The sequence below is a fragment of the Schistocerca gregaria genome, chromosome 3 (genome assembly GCF_023897955.1).
Source record: "Schistocerca gregaria isolate iqSchGreg1 chromosome 3, iqSchGreg1.2, whole genome shotgun sequence".
Classification (NCBI taxonomy): Eukaryota; Metazoa; Arthropoda; class Insecta; order Orthoptera; family Acrididae; genus Schistocerca; species Schistocerca gregaria.
Genome location: NC_064922.1, coordinates 359,167,876 through 359,189,678, shown reverse-complemented (window position 1 = coordinate 359,189,678; position 21,803 = coordinate 359,167,876). Strand labels below are relative to the sequence as shown.

The window sequence follows — 21,803 nt, the reverse complement described above, 5'->3', positions numbered from 1 at the left end:
AAATGTCAGAATCTAAGTTCCTGATCTGAGTTGTACCATCAGCTTTTATGAGGTTGTTCCAACTCCCCTGATAGGAACTCAAGGGGCAAAGGGGCATTCATCTCTAATGCGCTGTCTGGTTTAGAACCCCACAGTCACAAACTGGAGACTCTGTAACCCCTATTGTAAAGAGAATCTGCACATTGTCATGCCCAGTGTGAGCTTTGTTCAGTTTGACCCACAGTTTCCTGCCAAGTCTGTGCCAGCAGTATAACAAGTATTCTTTTAGAAGCACTCACAGTCTTCATGATTTTCAGTAAGTTGATGGTTCTGATCTCACAGGTCTCTCGCCTCGATTATTGCCATGTGGATGTTCTGGTTGCAGCAACTGTGGGTTTCTTGAACAGTCTATTTTGTAGTAGACATGGTATGTCTTCCTGCAGCTAGCAGTATTCTGTAAGCAAGGCCTCACTTCTATGGATTGTGGGTGGATAGATGTTGATTAGCAGAGGAAGCCAATAAATCGGTGTTGGTTGGATTGTCCCAGTTATTAACCGCATAGTATGGTTCAACTGGACATGAATCAAGTTGGCATGGCAGCTGTTCAGCTGTACTGGGGCACAGTACTTGGCTGTTGAGAAGACCAGGCACAGTGGATGATGTGCGCAAGGTATCTGCTGAACCTCCTCATGTCATTCCACACAATTGTTGAATAATATTGATATGATTTTTTATCTTGGCAGTGGTATTTTCAAGATATTTTCTTTGTGAAAGGTTATGGTCAAGGGTGACACCAAGTACTTAGAGTACTTGTTATGGCAAAGAGAGTTTCTATGAAGTTTCACTCTGAGCTTGGAGATATATAAGTTGAGTAATAGGGGGGCTGTGGTAGACCACTGCTTAATTTCCTCTACTTGCTCATTTTTTCTCCCACGTAAATGTGGAAGTATCTATTGTTTATCATGGTGGTAGTGAGAGTTGCAGTTTTTTGGCAGCCAATAATGTTTAATAACTTGTATATCATCCCTTCTCTCCAGACTGTGTCATATGCCATGGTTAGGTCTATGAATGCAATACATCTTCACATTTTCTTGGAAACCAGCCTCTGTGGAAGCTGTTAGGGCCAGTACCTGGTTGCAGCAACTTCTCTGTGGCCTCAAACCTGCTTGCTCAGCTGGGATATGTTCCAGAATGAAGCATTTAATTCTATTGTAAATGACCCTCTCCAAGAGTACAGCTCAAAAGGGAAATTGGTCTGAAACTTTGAGGGCGGTCAGCTGGTTTACCTGGTTTCAAAATTGCCGCTGTTTTTGTTCTCTTTATCTCATTAGGCAGTGATCATTATCTAGGCTGTTGAGGAAGAAGCAGACTAGCCTTTTTTTATCACCATTACTCTGCCCTCATGAACCATGGACCTTGCCGTTGGTGGGGAGGCTTGCGTGCCTCAACGATACAGATAGCCGTACCGTAGGTGCTACCACAACGGAGGGGTATCTGTTGAGAGGCCAGACAAACGTGTGGTTCCTGAAGAGGGGCAGCAGCCTTTTCAGTAGTTGCAGGGGCAACAGTCTGGATGATTGACTGATCTGGCCTTGTAACACTAACCAAAATGGCCTTGCTGTTCTGTTACTGCGAACAGCTGAAAGCAAGGGGAAACTACAGCCATAATTTTTCCCGAGGGCATGCAGCTTTACTGTATGGTTAATGATGATGGCGTCCTCTTGGGTAAAATATTCCAGAGGTAAAATAGTCCCCCATTTGGACCTCCGGGCGGGGACTACTCAGGAGGACGTTGTTATCAGGAAAAATAAAACTGGCGTTCTACAGATCAGAACATGGAATTTCAGATCCCTTAATCCGGCAGGTAGGTTAGAAAATTTAAAAAGGGAAATGGATAGGTTAAAGTTAGATATAGTGGGAATTAGTGAAGTTCGGTGGCAGGAGGAGCAAGACTTTTGGTCAGGCGAATACAGGGTTATAAATACAAAATCAAATAGGGGTAATGCAGGAGTATGTTTAATAATGAATAAAAAAATAGGGGTGCGGGTAAACTACTACAAACAGCATAGTGAACGTATTGTAGTGGCCAAGATAGACACGAAGCCCATGCCTACTACAGTAGTACAAGTTTATATGCCAACTAGCTCTGAAGATGATGAAGAAATTGATGAAATGTATGATGAGATAAAAGAAATTGTTCAGGTAGTGAAGGAAGACAAAAATTTAATAGTCATGGGTGACTGGAATTCGACAGGAGAAAAAGGGAGAGAAGGAAACATAGTAGGCGAATATGGATTGGGGCTAAGAAACGAAAGAGGAAGCCGTCTGGTAGAATTTTGCACAGAGCATAACTTAATCATAGCTAACACTTGGTTCAAGAATCATAAAAGAAGGTTGTATACATGGAAGAATCCTGAAGATACTAAAAGGTATCAGATAGATTATATAATGGTAAGACAGAGATTTAGGAACCAGGTTTTATATTGTAGGACATTTCCAGGGGCAGATGTAGACTCTGACCACAATCTATTGGTTATGAACTGTAGATTAAAAATGAAGAAATTGCAAAAAGGTGGGAATTTAAGGAGATGGGACCTGGATAGTCTGAGTAAACCAGAGGTTGTACAGAGTTTCAGGGACAGCATAAGGGAACAATTGACAAGAATGGGGGAAAGAAATACAGTATAAGACGAATGGGTAGCTCTGAGGGATGAAGTAGTGAAGGCAGCAGAGTATGAAATAGGTAAAAAGACGAAGGCTAGTAGAAATCCTTGGGTAACAGAAGAAATATTGAATTTAATTGATGAAAGGAGAAAATATAAAAATGCAGTAAATGAAGCAGGGAAAAAGGAATACAAACATCCCAAAAATGAGATCGACAGGAAGTGCAAAATGGATAAGCAGGCATGGCTAGAGGACAAATGTAAGGATGTAGAGACTTATCTCACTAGGGGGTAAGATAGGTACAGCCTACAGGAAAATTAGAGAAGCCTTTGGAGAAAAGATAGCCACTTGTATGAATATCAAGAGCTCAGATGTAAACCCAGTTCTAACCAAAGAGGGCAAAGCAGAAAGGTGGAAGGAGTATATAGAGGGTCTATACAAGGGCGATGTACTTGAGGACAATATTATGGAAATGGAAGAGGATGTAGATGAAGATGAAATGAGAGATATGATACTGCGTGAAGAGTTTGACAGAGCACTGAAAGACCTAAGTCGAAACAAGGCCCCGGGTGTAGACAACATTCCATTAGAACTACTGATGGCCTTGGGAGAGCCAGTCCTGACAAAACTGCACCATCTGGTGAGCAAGATGTATGAGTCAGGCGAAATACCCTCAGACTTCAAGAAGAATATAATAATTCCAATCCCAAAGAAGGCAGGTGTTGACAGATGTGAAAATTACCAAACTATCAGTTTAATAAGTCACAGCTGCTAAATGCTAATGTGAATTATTTACAGATGAATGGAAAAAGTGGTAGAAGCCGACCTCGGGGCAGATCAGTTTGCATTCCGTAGAAATGTTGGAACACGTGAGGCAATACTGACCTTACGACTTATCTTAGAAGAAAGATTAAGGAAAGGCAAACCTACGTTTCTAGCATTTGTAGACTTAGAGAAAGCTTTTGACAATGTTGACTGGAATACTCTTTTTCAAATTCTGAAGGTGGCAGGGGTAAAATACAGGGAGCGAAAGGCTATTTACAATTTGTACAGAAACCAGATGGCAGTTATTAGAGTCAAGGGGCATGAAAGGGAAGCAGTGGTTGGGAAGGGAGTGAGACAGGGTTGTAGCCTCTCCCCAATGTTATTCAATCTGTATATTGAGCAAGCAATAAAGGAAATAAAAGAAAAATTTGGAGTAGGTATTAAAATCCAGGGAGAAGAAATAAAAACTTTGAGGTTCGCCGATGACATTGTAATTCTGTCAGAGACAGCAAAGGACTTGGATGAGCAGTTGAACAGAATGGACAGTGTCTTGTAAGGAGGATATAAGATGAACATCAACAAAAGCAAAACGAGGATAATGGAATGTAGTTGAATTAAGTCAGGTGGTGCTGAGGGAATTAGATTAGGAAATGAGACACTTAAAGTAGTAAAGGAGTTTTGCTATTTGGGGAGCCAAATAACTGATGATTGTCAAAATAGAGAGGATATAAAATGTAGACTGGCAATGGCAAGGAAAGCGTTTCCGAAGAAGAAAAATTTGTTAACATCGAGTATAGATTTAAGTGTCAGGAAGTCATTTCTGAAAGTATTTGTATGGAGCGTAGCCATGTATGGAAGAGAAACATGGACGATAAATAGTTTGGACAAGAAGCGAATAGAAGCTTTCGAAATGTGGTGCTACAGAAGAATGCTGAAGATTAGATGGGTAGATCACATAATTAATGAGGTGGTATTGAATAGAATTGGGGAGAAGAGGAGTTTGTGGCACAACTTGACGAGAAGAAGGGGCCGGTTGGTAGGACATGTTCTGGGGCATCAAGGGATCACAAATTTAGCTTTGGAGGGCAGCGTGGAGGGTAAAAATCGTAGAGGGAGACAAAGAGATGAATACACTAAGCAGATTCAGAAGGATGTAGGTTGCAATAGGTACTGGGAGATGAAGAGGCTTGCACAGGATAGATTTGCATGGAGAGCTGCATCAAACCAGTCTCAGGACTGAAGACAACAACAACAACAACAACCCATGCTTATCAGAAATTCCATGTGTATATTAACCAGGACCATGTGCTTTACCATGTTTAGTCTGTTTCAAGGCCTCATCCAATTCAGTCAGTGTAAATGATGAAGAGAAATCAGATTTGTTTGGGCACTGAGCTTTTAGGAAGGTGAGTTCTCATTTTTTTTTCAAAGTATGTTGTTTCACTGGATGATGTAGGTGCTTCTACTATATATGGCTACTGATTTGGTTATCTGAAATTCAACTTCTGACCAGTTTATTGCAGGCTCCACCAAGCTTATGCAGAAGGCTACTTGCCTTTCTACTTGAATGTTTGAAGCTTACGTTTTCTACCGTCTCACACCATTGTACTCTTCTAGCAGCGTCAAGTGTTTGGAGGAGGCTGTTTGCAAATTGCTGTCGCCAGTTTCATTATATTGTTCGTAAAATTGTTCACATGTTCATTCCACACTGGTATACAGGGTGTTACAAAAAGGTACTGCCAAACTATCAGTAAACATTCCTCGCACACAAATAAAGAAAAGATGTTATGTGGACCTGCGTTCAGAAACGCTTAATTTCCATGTTAGAGCTCATTTTAGTTTCGTCAGTATGTACTGTACTTCCTCAATTCACTGCCAGTTGGCCCAATTCAAGGAAGGTAATGTTGACTTCGGTGCTTGTCTTGACATGCGACTCATTGCTCTACTAGCATCAAGCACATCAGTACGTAGTATCAACAGGTTAATGTTCATCATGAAAGTGGTTTTGCAGTCAATGCAATGTTTACAAATGCAGAGTTGGCAGATGCCCATTTGATGTATGGATTAGCACGGAGCAATAGCCGTGGCGCGGTACGTTTGTATCGAGACAGATTTCCAGAACGAAGGTGTTCCAACAGGAAGATGTTCGAAGCAATTGATCGGCATCTTAGGGAGCACAGAACATTCCAGCCTATGACTCACGACTGGGGAAGACCTAGAATGACGAGGACACCTACAATGGACGAGGCAATTCTTCGTGCAGTTGACGATAACCCTAATGTCAGCATCAGAGAAGTTGCTGCTGTACAAGGTAATGTTGACCACGTCACTGTATGGAGAGTGCTACGGGAGAACCAATTGTTTCCGTACTATGTACAGTGTGTGCAGGCTCTATCAGCAGCTGATTGGCCTCCACAGATACACTTCTGCGAATGGTTCATCCAACAATGTGTCAATCCTCATTTCAGTGCAAATGTTTTCTTTACGGATGAGGCTTCATTCCAACGTGATCAAATTGTGAATTTTCACAATCAACATGTGTGGGCTGATGAGGATCCGCACGCAATTTTGCTATCACGTCATCAACACAGATTTTCTGTGAACATTTGGGCAGGCATTGTTGGTGATGTCTTGATTGGGCCCCATGTTCTTCCACCTACACTCAATGGAGCACGTTATCATGATTTCATACGGGATACTCTACCTGTGCTGGTAGAACATGTGCCTTTACAAGTACGACACAACATGTGATTCATGCACGATGGAGCTCCTGCACATTTCAGTTGAAGTGTTCGTACGCTTCACAATATCTGATTTGGTGACTGATGGAATGGCAGAGGCGGACCAATTCCATGGCCTCCACGCTCTCCCGACCTCAACCCTCTTGACTTTCATTTATGGGGGCATTTGAAAGCTCTTGTCTACGCAACCCCGGTACCAAATGTAGAGACTCTTCGTGCTCATATTCTGGATGGCTGTGATACAATATGCCATTCTCCAGGACTGCATCAGCGCATCAGGGATTCCATGCAACGGAGGGTAGATGCATGTATCCTCACTAACGGAGGACATTTTGAACATTTCCTGTAACAAAGTGTTTGAAGTCACACTGGTATGTTCTGTTGCTGTGTGTTTCCATTCCATGATTAATGTGATTTGAAGAGAAGTAATAAAATGAGCTCTAACATGCAAAGTAAGCATTTCTGGACACGTGTCCACATAACATCTTTTCTTACTTTGTGTGTGAGGAATGTTTCCTGAAAGTTTGGCCATACCTTTTTGCAATACTCTGTATATTCCTCTTCCTGTTCACATGGGATAAACTTCTTAGCAGCAGTAGGAACAGCCCTGAGAAACAGAGGGCTAGTTTTTAGGTTCTGGTGGAATAGAACAGATATATTGATATAGATCATCAGGAAAAAACTCCATCAGTCAGCCCTGCGGAAATTCCTACCTCTTTTATGTGAGTCTTCTTTGGTTGGAGTGTGTGTTTCCTGGATTAGAGATACATCAATATTATTATTTACATGGTATTTAGGTAGGTACTTGCTTTTAGCTCGGCTAATGCTTTCTCTGTTTAAATGGCATACTTGAACACACAGAGTCCTGAAAAGGTCCATTTCTCAGGGATTTTTAATTTTGATATGTCTGCACGTTTTTAGCCAGGAAATCTAATATTTGGTCTGACTGCCATTTCGTTTTAGCTTATTGAGCACTTCCCGGGGTGCACATGTAGTATTTCACCACGGACGTGACCTAGTTTACACCCCTCTTAGAGTTATGAAGAAAGAATAACCTCTTAGAATTGGGGTCTTGTAGTTTACAAATGACATTTACTTCTAGCACAATGTTTTGCAATGGAGATGTATTATTTCACGTGTTCCACATATGGATATATGTATGTAATGGTTTTTTCAATTGTATGCCGCCACAACACTTAGGGCATGTAGCATACTGCTTATGAAAGTGCTGGAAAATGACTTAAGAGTAGAAATTGGTCAATCACACAACAATAAAGGATAACTATACATCCTTTTAAAGATAATGTTGTTTTTTTTCACAAAAATAATGTTAATATTATATGCCAATGTTGGAAAAAATCACTGTGTTGACAGATGAGGAAGTTTAGAATTGTTTCATATATTTTGAAGGAGAAAAAAAAAGCTCTCCAGTTATAATTTTTAGATGTTTCTTGTCAAATGTGTAAAATGTGATTAACTATTGTATCTTGATTACCATTTAGTTGTATTGGGGAAACTCCTTTGAATGCACAGTATTTTTTTCTGATAGGTTTTCATGATTCCTCTTACAGATTGTTCACATACATTGGTTTGTGCTTAGTTATAAAGCACCATCTTGATTATCTGTAATCTCTGTCACCTCCTCAGCAGCACATCCATTTGTTGTCCTGAAGCTGAAACTCTTAATAATTGATGATATCTGCTCAAGAAAAATGTACAGGATACTACAATTTAGATTGCACTTTTTCACACATTTTGTTAGCCTCAAATTTGTGCTGTTTAAACTGTGACGAGTTTTCCTCATCCTTGAAATTACTGTTGCTTACTGTCAGGTCAGTACCACACAGTTCAGTCAAAATATCCATTAATTTGTGTTACAGAAATCACTTGGAAGTTTTTAGACATCAATGTTACTGATTTTTCATTAGTACAGGTGCATGCACTTCACGAATGAACTGTGCAAACATGTAACATGAGCAAATATCACTGTCATAGGTATTACATACTTGACAATTTGCCCAAGACTGGGTGCAGACTGACTGACTTTGAGTGACATCTGACTATTTAAAAACTAATGTATTAACATAGAGTTGTTTTGGACATTATAGAATCATTAAACTGACTAGGTAAAACCTTGCTGTTTAGGATGTGGCATAAGTAATGACAGATTTTTGTTTGTTTACAAAACATTTGGTAAACATGGAATCACTTTATGAATTTACAATGGTAATTATGTACTTAAGAGTACAGGTGCAGTATTGAAAATTATTTCACATAATGATAAATTATTCAAAATATAAATTATATAATTAGTGAGGGATAACCTCTGATTTTGAAAAAAAAAAATGGAGCAACAAAAGTGCAGTGTCAAAGTTCATAATATAACAAGCCCAAAGGCAAAATCAGCCATAAAAGTCATGACACATGGAATAGTTCCTACTTGTTGTGTCACACAGTGATGCAGAAATTTACTTGTTACATATGTCAGATGTAGATATTTTCCTTAAGTTTTGTTTTGTAATCATGAAAGTCCACCAGACCACAGAGTTTATAAAAAAAATTGCTAATTTTTGTACATTGTCTTTAAATATAACACCAGCAGCAAAGACTGAGTTTTAATTATGTTTTTCCTTCTTTTTTTCCAGCTGTGATTCCAAAATCTGTGAACCCAGATCGCATTGCATCTAATATAGCTCTAAACTTTGAACTTCTACCAAAAGATATGGAGTTATTGAACAGTTTAAAAACTGTGAAAAAGTTTGCATGGGATCCTGAAATAGTTGCTTAATATTTTTGCGCTACACCAAACTGGAAACATTTGATTTTCATATTCTTTAAGTATGGCTGCTACATTTGATCAAGATTTCTGCAACAAAATTGCAGAACTTTGTTATAGTAAATATGACACTCTTCCAAAGAATGGAAAACCAAATGATAGACAGTGGACTCTACTTGCAGCAATTGTCAAAGTAAATGATTGGGGTATAGATCCAGTATTTGAAGTGATTTCAGTTGGAACTGGATCAAAATGTGTGGGGCAATCAAAAATGTCTTCTACAAGACTGAATGACTGCCATGCAGAAGTGATGGCACGACGAGGATTTCTTCGTTACTTATATTATCAAGTCTTTCAACAGCTGCATATGGGGAAATCAGCCCTCTTTAGTGGCACTGATCACGAAGGTCGCTGCATCATGAAAGATGATATTACATTCCATTTTTTCACCAGCCATGTTCCTTGTGGTGATGCTTCAATATTTCCAAAATTTGATGATTATTCAGATGGCACATGCACCCTACCAATTAATATTTCATTTTCACATGCATTAAAGGAAGTATCCAAGGTGCAGGATGCCAATGCAAATAAATATTTATCTAAAAATACAGTAAGCAAAGAAGCAGAAACTGTATTCCAGATTAATGATGGAGTTGAGTACAATGTGAGTCAAGCCAGTTGCTCCCATAACCATTTACCAACCGGGGAAGGACCATTTGTTAAGCAGTTAAATACTGATTCAGAAGTTCAACTGGCAAGAACAGTAAGGCTCCAAGAAATTACAGATGAAGAGTGTAAAACGGCAGTTCACTGTGGAAATGAAGTAAAATTTACAGTGACCGAGCCAAGTGAGCTCCATTCTGTGTCACCCCACACTCATACAAATTCAACTGATGAAAACTGTAAGCGCTCTGTGCTGAAACGTGCATCTGAGCACGAAGAAAATCTTAGCCCATTGTCAAAAAAACCAGCTTTCTCCGATGTTTACAGAACAGGTTCAAAGTGCCTCCCAGGGGAAAAATTACAAGATCCTAAACTTCCTGGAGCAAACTATCATGTAACAGGAGTACTTCGAGGGAAACCAGGTCGCGGAGAGCGCAGTCTATCATTATCTTGTAGTGATAAACTAGCAAGGTGGGCAGCAGTGGGTTTGCAGGGTGCTTTATTGTCTTTGCTTTTGCATGCACCTATTTACTATAAGACACTCAACATAGGCGGCAGCAGTCCATACTCACATGATGCACTTCATCGAGCAGTTGTGGGAAGAACAACTGGCATAGTTGGCCTAAAACCACCGTATGGACTGTCATCACCTATATTTCTACATTCTACATTGCCTTTCTCAGATGCCCGTCAACCAGGAAAATTGCCTTGTGCTGAAAGCATAGTGTGGAGTGCAGTACCTGATAGGTGAGAAAATCCAGCAAGTATTTAACTTCTGTTTCTATTAATAGTTGTAACGACATCTTCCTTATCTTAAAAAATTGTTTTCATGTATTATGGATTTGAGAACATTGAAAAAACAAAAACCGTTATTTGGAAACATGGGTATCCTGTTTTTAGTCAATGTTATGGTTGCACCTGTATTGTTTAAAGACTCGGTGACGTTTTACATACAAAGAAGCTGTGCTTTCTTGTCACAGTTAGCTTTCCATGTCAACCTACAATAATGTACATAATGTTACATTTAGTCATGGAATGAATGGAGAGTTTTCTGAAGGGAACCACATTGCAATCCTTGGCATAAAAAATGTGACAGATGCAAATTTTGCTACTTAATGCCTAAATACCATGGCTCTTGGTTTATTACCAAGTGGGAAATTCTATGCATGTCAGTAGGTGCATTTATACTCTCGTACTGCTATAATGAAATTGATCCACTTTATTTGCATAAATACAAGACACCACAATATACATATATTTAAGTTAGATACCACAAAAGGTCTGTCCAAAGCGCTCACAGATAAAGGCTTGGTCTCAATTTCATTTTCTACATCAACTTTTGCAGCTCATTGTTCCCACAACAATATAAAAAAGTTCTTCAGTTACAGAAAATCTAGTATGCATGGCTGTCATGTTGTCTATTTCCACAGATAAGTCTGCATTTATACAGTGAAAATTTATTGAATGTTATGCATTCTGTCCTACTAATACTACTATTAAGGAAATTCCAGGATGAAAACTCTTAAAATGAAGAAAGGCAGCCACTCACCTCTAGCAGATTGATGTACATTGTGTAACACATCTAAAGCATGACTTTTTTAGTTAGCGCTTTCTCCTAGTGTAAGTACACCCTCTCGTTCATAGCCATGGGTGAGTGCACCTATGCATGTGTGTGCATGCTTAAACTAGAAACAAACATTCCATGGCAGTTGTCTAACATAATTTTTGTGGAGGTATATATAGTTTTAACAGTATGGAAGCCAACAGTAGGAATGAAGGTAAAATATACAACTTTTGTGTTCCTGCAAGTTACTACCTCAAGAGCATGTTTTCTTTTCAAACCTTACAATTTTGATGAAACTTCACACACTGGTTTACATTGTAACAATTTTACTTATTCTTTGTGGTTGTATGTAAACTAATTGTTCTCACAGAAATTTGAATACAGTAATTTTTATTTCAGTTCAGTTTCCAGTAGATAATTATTTAACACCTGTTTAAGGAAACAAGAAAATGAAATCAAAATTAAAATACCTATGTGGTAAAGAGCTGAGTAACACTGTTTCTGAAAAATTTATTTAAAACAAGACTTTTAGACTCCGGATGGAAAAGTAGCCCTTGCTTTGAGAAACTTGAAAACTTCTCAAAGCTTTTCTCACAAACATAAATGTGCTTGTGATATTACCATTCTGTGTCACTCTGATTACTCTGGCTGTCTTATGAATCACAAGAAGCTTAGACTCTTGCAGAACAGACAAACAGACTGTGTCAACAGTGGAGGTGTGGCCTTTTCAAAGCAAATAGCATAATTGCAATCCAGTAGGTCCTCTTTGACAAATGACAAATAAGTATTACAGACTGGCTCTTACAGCTTATCGTGGACTAGAATTCTCTACTGAGGGAGGATGTTGGGCAGTTGAAGAAGGCTCGATTATTGTTACAAGACCTATTTATGGAGGTTTAGTTACAGTCATTACTGGTCACCACAGAGAATATGAAGGCATCTCTCCAGATGTGACGGCCTTCGGCTGCTAATTGTGCAATCCGCTACTGGGCGGCTGGTGCTGTGCTGACAGGGTCTTGTGTTTCCTGGCCATAGTGAGTGTGGCTGACAGTGACAGCCACAGGGACATTGGGCTGTGTCACGCTCCTGGGCTCAGAGCATAGTGGTCTTCTGTTGGGCCCCAACAGGTGCAGAGATGGTTGGACCCTGGCATGGTGCTCTCAGGAGGCGACAAAGTGCAGAGCAGCCCCTGGTGCCCAGAGGTGGCAGGCAGCGTTTTAGGTACTGACTGTGGCAGAAATGTCAGCATCATTGTTGCAGCACAGAGTAGCACAGGCTCAACATCACATCACTGCTCAGCAGTTCAACAATGACGGTCTGGTTTGAGCGTCCTTAAATATTGGTTCTCCATGCCACCTTTTGTTGCATTTCATGGTTAGTGTGCCGACCGAACTGCATAGAATGTGTTGGTGACCTGGCTGTTGTGTCTGGGTTGCAGCATTCCTGCAGGCTGCATTATGTTTCGGTCGCAAGTGTCGTCTGTCAACACCATAACGTTTCAATGTCGCTGACCACATAGCCCCTTCACGAGCTGCATCCTACTTGGTGGTCCCTTGGTTTCATCATCAGGGTCTTCGGGTGGTTCCAAGACTTGTTTTTAACTTTATCCCTTTACGTGAGGAAAATTCAGTCATTTAATTCGAAGTATTTCATTACTTTGGCTTGAGAAGAAGAGAGCTGTTCTAAGTTCAGTTATTATAGTGTTTGGGAGCAGTGAATATGAAATCATGGGCTGTAGAACATATCACATATGTCCCATAAAATGAAGTTCGGTATCACATTTATTCCCTGTACATTAGTTTCAAAATCAAAAGTACACTGTGTGTGGTTTGCCAGTTAAAGAAACAAGAAATATTTCAAGGCAGTCGGGCATCAGCTAGTAGCCCTACTTTGTATTCGTGATGAAGATTGACAGTATGTTACTCATTGTCTGTGGTATGAACCTTTTCAGATATAAGTATGGTACCTATGCATAAGATTTGTTTTCTTTGCGTTAGCCTAATGTAGTCACTTCCTTCTCTACCTCTGCTCTGTCTTTACATACAGTAAGAATATTTGAACAATTACATATTTCAGCTTTGAAATTTTTTAGGATATGAATCATCATATTAACAAGACTGTGCATTGCAGACTGTACCTCCTGTAATATTTACTTTACATATGACATGACATTATTAAAATAAAACTTTAAGCAGCCATTCATTGTAGAAGCACAACAAGTGTGCAAATACTTAGGTGTTTATTTTTAGTCACTGTGGTCAACTTCTAGTGTGACCTTTAAAAAATAGTGTTATGTCATGAAGGCAAATACACAATGGTTGCATGGACCTGAATTACTGTGACAGTATCAACAAACAGAGAACAACTTACTAAGTGTCATTGTAAACAGATGCTTTCTTTTTTCTGTGGAAGTAGTTTTTGGGGGCATTTATTAATTTGTTATATCAGTTTCAATGTCTCCACTGTCCATATCTTGCCCCGACTTCCAAAAGTGGCTTCATCATATATATTTCATTTTCAACATTATTGCTTTCAGGGCAGGATCCAAAGAGTGTCCACAAATTTTGTAACATACATAAATCTAGTTGTTCCTTTGGACTAACAGTTGTGGACTCATAGAGATTTACAATGGCAACTGTAATTGAATCATTTGCTTTAGTTGCAAATAGTTAAATTGAAGTAGGAACAAATGGAGTAAGTCTAAATTAGTGTAGTAAGATATTATTAAGACAAGTGTAGTAATAAAGTAGTATATGATGTCTCATTATTGTATAAATATTTTTAAAATTCCCTTTTTGTTTTATCTACATAGGCCTCTGGAAGTTGCAGTAAATGGAATTAAAAAGGGTACAACAAAGAAATCAGAAAAACTGCATTCTGCTTGCTGCTTGATGATATGTAAGAAAGAACTGTTACGCCAGTTTATGCATTGCACACATGTTATAAATGGTGTTGACATTTCCAACATGACTTACGCACAAATCAAAGGAATGGCAGAACATTACAGAGCAGCGTGGAACATTGTACAGGAAACATGTTTTCCTGCATGGCCTAGGAAACCTACAGAGCTGTCATCATTCACTGCTGGAGAATAAAATTGTGTTACTGAGTACTACAATTGAATAACCTGTTTTCCCTCTGTGTTCTGTAGGTATGACTAACTACTTTAGACACTGGTTGGCATTTAACTGTATAACGACTGAATATGAGGATGTTGTTGTGATCTTCAGTCCAAAGACTGGTTTGCTGCAGCTCTCCATGTTAGTCTCCCCGTGCAAGGCTTTCATTTCTGAGTAACTTCTGCAACCTACATCCACTGTGATCCTGCCTATATCTCTGTCTGCAATTTTTACCTCCCCAGCACTTCCCTATGTTACCAAACTTGCTATTCCTTGATATTTCAGGATTTGTCCTATGAATCAATCCCTTCTTTTAGTCAAGTTGTGCTGTATATTTCTTTTCTTTCCAGTTTTTTTTTTTTTTTTTTTTTTTTTTTTTTTTTTTTTTTTTTTTTTTTTTCAGTATCTCGTCATTAGTTAATTCAACCTACCTATCTGATCAGCATTCTTCTATAGCACCAAGCATTTATTCTCTTTGTGTGAACTGCTTATCATCGATGTTTTACTTCCCCGCAAGTCTACACTTCAGAAAATATTTCCTAACACTTGTATTTATATTAGATGTACACAAATACCTATTTTTCAGAAATGCTTTTCATGCTGTCGGCGATTTGCATCCTATATTCTCTGTACTTTGACCATCACTTAATTTACTGCCCAAGTAGTTAAACTCTTCTACTGGTTTTAGTATCTCATTTCCTAATGTAATTCCCTCAACATTGCCTTATTAAATTTGACTACATTGCATTGCTTGTGTTAATCCCCTCTTTTCATGAGACTATCCATTCTGTTCCACTGCTCTTTCAAGTCCTGTGCTGCCCCTGACAGAATTACAGTGTCATCAGCAAACCTTGAATTTTTTATCTCTTCTCCCTAACCTGCCATTCCGTTTCCAAATTTTCCTTGATTACCTGTACTGCTTGCTCACTGTAACAGTTGAAAAACTTTGAGGGTAGGCTACAACACTGTCTCATACCCTTCTCAACTACTGCTCGCCTTCTATACTCTATGACTCTCTAAACTAATCTGGTTCCTATTCAAGTTGTAAATAACCCATCACTTCCTTTATTTTACACCTGCAGCTTTGAAAAAATCGAGTGTAGGTCAGCCAACATTGTCAAAAGCTTCCTCTAAAGCTACAAATGCAGCTTTGCGTATCTTCCAGGATGAGACATAGGCACAGTACTGCTTCACATGTTCCTACATTCCTCAAGGTCAGCTTCTATTACCTGGCCTTGATGTTACTGTAGTTAGCCTCCTGTGGCCATTTTCAGAAGCACACGGCAAATTTACTGTAAACAAGTACAGTGATGAATAAGGGAAACACATCACATTTTGAATGACTGACAGTTGTTCCTATACCATCATATGGTTCAGCATCTTCTCGTGAAATAGTACGGTAAAAACTCTCACCAAGTCGAACGAAGTGCCCCCACTCCCAGGTGCAATAATATTATGGTTGACTAATACCACTTTTTCCTTCGTCTGTAAATAATTGTCAATATTTTGCATCCATGACTTATTAATCTGATGGTACAGCTGTGAGCACCTGCCTTCTTTGAAATTAATACATTCTTCCTAAAGACTGAGGGTATTTCCCCTGTCTCATGAATCTTGCACACCAGATGAAATCATTTTGTCATGGATCTCAGTAATTCTGAGGGGATGCCCTCACTCCAGGGTCAATCTTTCTGTGCTCTGTCAAATTCTTTTCACAGTATCACATCTCAGATCTCATCTTCAGCTAGTTCCTCTTCTCTGTCCTCAAGTTTTTCTCTTATTCAGACAGTATGTATATTCCTTCCACCTTCCCCTTATTTGCTTAGTACTGACTTGCATCGAACTTGATATTCATACAGCTGCTTCTTTTCTCTCCTAAAATTTCTTTAATTTCTTGATAGGCAGCATCTGTGTTTCCACTAGTTGTGCACTTTGTTTCTCTAGCCTTCCCTGTTTAGCCTCTCTGCATCTTCTGTTAATTTTTCATTAACCAAGGATTCCTACTATGCCTTGTCTTTTTACCTGCTGTCCTCTGTGCCTTCAGTATTTCATTTCTCAAAGCTACCCATTCATCATCTGTTGTATTCCTTCCCCCCTCCCCTCCCCTCCCCTCCCCCTCCCCCTCCCCTCCCCAATTTCATTCCAACATTGCCTTGCTCCCTCTGAAACTTTCCACAACCTCTGGTTCTTTCAACTTATCCAGGTCCCATCTTGAATTCCTTCTTTTTGTAATTTTTTCAGTTTTACTCTGCAGTGTATAACCAACAAATGATGGTCAGAGCCCACATCTCACCCTGGAAATGTTTAAAATATAGTTTCAATATCTCCGTATTACTGCTGTGTAACTTGAGGATATTTGACTAGATTCACTCAAGAATGAATTGAGCTTCCCAGATCATAAGAAAATGAAAATGGTCTCAGTTTTATTTAAACTTCTCGCAGGCTCTAAGAAACTAGTTCGTTTAGTTAATGCTTTCCTGCAGTAGGCTCCTTATAATGTTATACTGAATCGCACCTTAGTCATTGTGATTTTATTCCTTTCTTTGTTTGTCCACATGAGTTTTAGCAGTAATTAAGAGAGAGAACTTGTAAGTGGGATGGGTGTGGTTCAGATAACCAGCCATTTATCTTATCAAGGGTGTTTTTTTTAATTTAATGTCACGACTGCTATATAACTTAATCTTTGGCATCTATGTATATCTTGCGAACACACATAATAAATATACTGTTTCTCATTTGACTGATTATTGCAAACATTGTACAATACCATCCTTGATATTTAATATGATCTGATAAAATCATGCGAAACCAGGTACAAAAAACTGCCATTATCTAAATTTGAAAAGTACTGGCATCTCTCAACACAAGGCATGCAATATTAATAAAATACTGTGAAGTTTTTGAAATGGCTCAAATAATGTACAGAGAAATATAAATAGATGTTGAGTTTATAATGGGTGATGATTCCACTCGTTCAACTGTAGAAATGATGAAAGGTACAAAGAAGTAATTCTGATTGGATATTGACAAAATTATTTAATTTGACAGACAAAAATCTACTCACCAAGCATTGGCAGAACTCAAAAGACTGTTGTAATTGGCAATCTTTCAGAGCCAATGGATCCTTCTTGATGTAGAAGGGTTGAAGGGGAAGGGAGAAGGGTGAAGGAAAGGGACTGGAGAGGTCTAGGAAAAGGGGTAGATTTCGGGAAAGTCACACAGAACTGCAGGTCAGGAGAGACCTACCGCATGGAATGAGAAGGAAAGACTGATTGTTGGGGACTGTATTGGACAAGATTAAAAAAACCTGAGAGCTTAAAGCTGGAAGACAGGTAATAAGCGAGACAGAGATTACTGCTAAAACATTGTGCGTGGGTTAATAAGAGTGAAAAACTGAATGTGTTGTATGTAACAGAGGTGGGAGGGGACCAGTGAAAAATAGATGGGAAAGACATTGAAAGATGTAGAAAATGAAAACAGAGTGAAGTAAATAGTAGTTACAGTGAAGACATGCTGGGACAGAAGAAATTAACAGAAATGAAGGCCAGGAGGCTGGCGAGAACCAAGGATAGGTTGTACTGAAGAATGAAATTACAGAACTGCACCTATTGTTGTTCATCAACTTTTAAGAGCTTGTAGTAGCTGAATTTTGTATGGTTTCATGAGTAAATGTTGACGAAACACACACCAGATGGACATTTGGGGGCATGTTGAGCTGCATGGTGAATGGATTTATACGGACTCCTTGTGAAAGTATGGCAGATGCATTCAACATCTGTGTCAGACACTCGGGGATAGTCCAGCGACTTGCCTTTACACAAACAACCTGTTCCTCGGATTTGTTCACGCCATTGTTTAATGCTCTGAGCTGTAGGAGGATCCCCACCATACCTAGTATCAGTCACACTGAACATTTATTACTGACACGTACTGCGCAAAACATAGTACACAAAATGCTTTCTGTTGTCCCGACATCTGTTTTACTAAAACTGTAGTGGGTGCACACTGCTGCTACCTAGCAGGAATCATGTAAAACTCAAGAGTTCGCTCATTCCAACAGTACATTGTTCATGCACATATCTCAAATAACATAATAGTTATGGTATTTTTAAATAGGATGATGCTTTTTGATACACCCTGTATATTAATGGAAAACTATGGAACCACTAGCAGATGGCAATTTACTGTTTTGCTGTAATACAGGCAAACTTTAACAAGTCTGAAAGCAGACCTGAAAAATCTGTGCCAAAAGACTGATAATGTACAACTTTATTAATGAAAAGAAAATAGTACAAATTAACAGTGAAGACATAGCACCATTTCCAGTTTTGTATTTGCAACTGTTGAAAACAGTGATCAGTAAAAGTAATAAACAAGGTTCAAATGGCCCTGAGTACTTTTGATAAACTAAAAAGGACTTTCAAAACCAAGAGTTTGATGTCAGAAATGTCTAATGGCTGATGACTGGTACTAACTGCAAAAAATGTAGCACGCTGTGTATGGTACGACCAACAAGAACTCCATATCCAACATGCTGTGCTGCATCAGTTTTGCCACCAGGCCATTAAATGTGTATCCACTTTTACTTGGTTTACAGTATTACAATAAGCAACTACCAAGCACTCTGCAAATAGAGGATACTTTTACCAATATTAGTCAGTTCTTGTCTTATTCATTTTAGTTAACATGATGTAACAAGTTGTTGAGCCTATAATGTAGTAGCAACCCTGTTTAATTTTTAGCTGTATCCACAGATGTGTCCAGCAGATGCCAGTACAATTCCTATTAACAACACAATTAATTCTTTAATGGTCAAGTAGTTTATGTTGCAAGTACAAAATGGTCATTTGCTAAATTCCACGGTTATTAATAGTCATGATGAATGAGATTTTCACTCTACAATGGAGTGTGTGCTGATATGGAACTTCCTGACAGATTAAAACTGTGTGCCGGACTGAGGCTCGAACTCTGGACCTTTGCCTTTCGCGGGCAAGTGCTCTACCTCTGAGCTATCCACAACTCACAACCCTCCCCACAGCTTCAATTCTGCCATTACCTCATCTCCTACCTTCCAAACTTCACGAAACTCTTCTGCAAACCTTTTAGAACTAGCACTCCTGGAAGAAAGGATATTGGCGGACACAGGGCTTAGTCACAGCCTGGGGGATGTTTCCAGAATGAGATTTTACTCTGCTGCAGTTATGATGTGCTTCTTGCTAATACATGACTGTGCTAACCAAAGGTCGTTGCACTGGACTGTCATTGATTTTATTCTTCTGACTAGCTGAAAATGACTTGGCTCACTTGGTCTTTATTTTCATTTCTATTTTTGCGAACAGTCAAAATCACTCATGACCAACATAAAAATGAACATTTCTTTTAAGAAAAATTAGTATTTCATACTCTTGAGTACTCTTAAATCCCATTTAGTATTCAGCAATGCCCTAATTTTAAATAAAGTACTCTGGTCTCACTTATTTCTTTACTGAAAACTGAGAACTTCCCACAACATTCATAAATTGAAAATCATAAACAACATTCTGAAATCATGTAGAATACATTGGACTATTTTAGAAACCACGAAAACAATCTTTAATATTCAAGAATACTTGTAAAAGCTATAAGCAAGATATTCTGGTGACAACCACACTGTGATGCAGCCACTTGGAACACTCGTGTCTTCATAACTGCTATAGTACACAACAGGGGAACCAAAGGTAGCACCAGATACAAATAGTAGTGATTGACAGCTGGTGGGTTTGGAGCTGCTGTAAACTTCTCTCACAAACATCATTGTTGTTGCTGTTGTGGTCTTCAGTCCAGAGACTGGTTTGATGCAGCTCTCCAAGCTACTCTATCCTGTGCAAGCACAAACATTAATATATAAGTTTTGTAATATGTTAGCAGATCCTTTGCACCTCCATTTCCTGTGATCCACTGCTTCCTTTGTACTGCTGCTGTATCTGCTGTCATCCATCACAACACCCAGGACCTGAAATCTCTCCCGCACTTACCTACTTTCCCCTTTCCTCATAACCCTCCATGGCTGTTCTTATAAGCCCCTCCCATCGTAGTATACACCCAATCAGTTTCTTTTCCTTCTTTTTAGCATTAGTAATAGTGTTTTACCCTCTCTCTCTTCTCAGCTGCTCTTCATTTTTCACTCTATCCATCTAACTCACTACTCCATCCTCCACCATGTCCCCATCTTGAAAGCCTCCAGCCTTGCTCAATCTTTCTTCTTCAATGTCCACATTTAAGGCACCACATGTGAGGACAGTCCATACAAAACATTTTATTTGTCTCTTCTTCAAATTCTTTGTACACACACACACACACACACACACACACACACACACACACATACACACACACACGCTGCTGAACAAAGGTTTTGAATATTATTGTAGAATTTAATCTACGACACTAGAGGTATCATTGACCTAGGGACTTCATGCGTTATCCAGTTAGAACCCATATAGAGGACAGTGTTTTCTACTGGCATGCTTTGTGACTGTTTCTCAGTCAGGTAAACATACTGCTGCTGCAGAGGCACACCACAAACAGTCCAGTATCAAGAACAGCTTCATTCAGTTTGTGTTCAGGAACACACTAACATGCCACATAGAGGCATACAACACTTCAATAGTCAAGTAGTGGCTTTACTTTCAGCAGGTTATACACAGCAAGATGTTGGCGATCGCTTACACGTCACTCAAGTGGTCTGTCTAAGGTGAGGAGAATGTACAGAGAGGGAGGAAATATAAACGACAGACCACACACTGATTGTCCTTGTATGACAATAGCAAAGCGGGGTCATTTCCTCCAACTGTCAGCTCGCAAGACACGAAACATCAACGGTCAGAAATATTGGAAATGACTTCTCCTGAGCAACAGGGATTCGTATTTCAGACCAAACAGTGAGTAAAAGATTGCAGCCGAGTAGTCTTCGTTACAGAAGACCACTGAGAAGTTTTGCACTGAACCAACGGAAATGAAACAATCGAAGGACCTTGTCTCTTACATATCAGCGTTGGACCATTGCAGAATGGAGTAATGTTATGTTTGCTGACGAGACCAGGATTGGTTTGTGACCAGACACTAGATGTGTTAGGGTTTGGAGACGCGCTAGACGGCACCAGAAAAACTAATACGTTCAGGAAGTCCATACATTTGCAGTTGGAAGAGTAATGGTCTGGGAGCCAATTATAATTAAGACAGCTGACCCCTCTAATTCTCTTATATGGCAATTTGACTGTTCATAGATACCTAAAAGAGGTCGTACAAACGATTTTAAGGCCATACAGACATGAAGTTGGTGACAATTTCATCCTAGTCAATGACAATGCAAGACTGCACTGTACTGTAGCAGTGTCTCGGTATCTTCAATGTTGCAGTACCAATCAAATGAACTGACCGGTACAGTCCCCAGACGAATGCAATTGAATATGCACAGGACCTGTGGAAGGTGGCCATTGCACAGCATCCAAACCCACCTGACAATCTTTGGGACCCAATTGAGGTGTGGGACA

General features: G+C 39.3%; 2 protein-coding genes across 3 annotated transcripts in view; both read left to right on the top strand.

Annotated features, from left to right (window-relative positions):
- LOC126354051 (glyoxal reductase-like) overlaps positions 1 to 8,937 on the top strand; it is a 36,304-nt gene extending 27,367 nt beyond the window's left edge. Inside the window, exon 6 of the mRNA XM_050003403.1 lies at positions 8,795 to 8,937. Within this exon, the coding sequence (XP_049859360.1) occupies positions 8,795 to 8,937 (143 nt within the window). The remainder of the gene's footprint in view (positions 1 to 8,794) is intronic.
- A 52-nt stretch (positions 8,938 to 8,989) lies between these two features.
- LOC126354050 (tRNA-specific adenosine deaminase 1) lies at positions 8,990 to 17,006 on the top strand. Of its 2 annotated transcripts, none has more exons than XM_050003401.1 (2): positions 8,990 to 10,335; positions 13,965 to 17,006. In XM_050003401.1, exons 1-2 carry the CDS (start codon positions 8,990 to 8,992, stop codon positions 14,245 to 14,247), a joined length of 1,629 nt encoding a protein of 542 aa, XP_049859358.1. In that variant the 3' UTR covers positions 14,248 to 17,006. The 2 variants fall into 2 exon arrangements, with proteins under 2 accessions (XP_049859358.1, XP_049859359.1); XM_050003402.1 differs by having other exon boundaries at positions 8,990 to 10,352; positions 13,965 to 14,050.
- Positions 17,007 to 21,803: the final 4,797 nt, after the last annotated feature.

Excerpts from the sequence above, each read along its gene's own strand:
- LOC126354050 (XM_050003401.1), top strand. The coding sequence starts at position 8,990 with ATGGCTGCTACATTTGATCAAGATTTCTGCAACAAAATTGCAGAACTT. Across the intron at positions 10,336-13,964 it reads TGGAGTGCAGTACCTGATAG|GCCTCTGGAAGTTGCAGTAA; the intron begins GTGAGAAAATCC and ends TTATCTACATAG.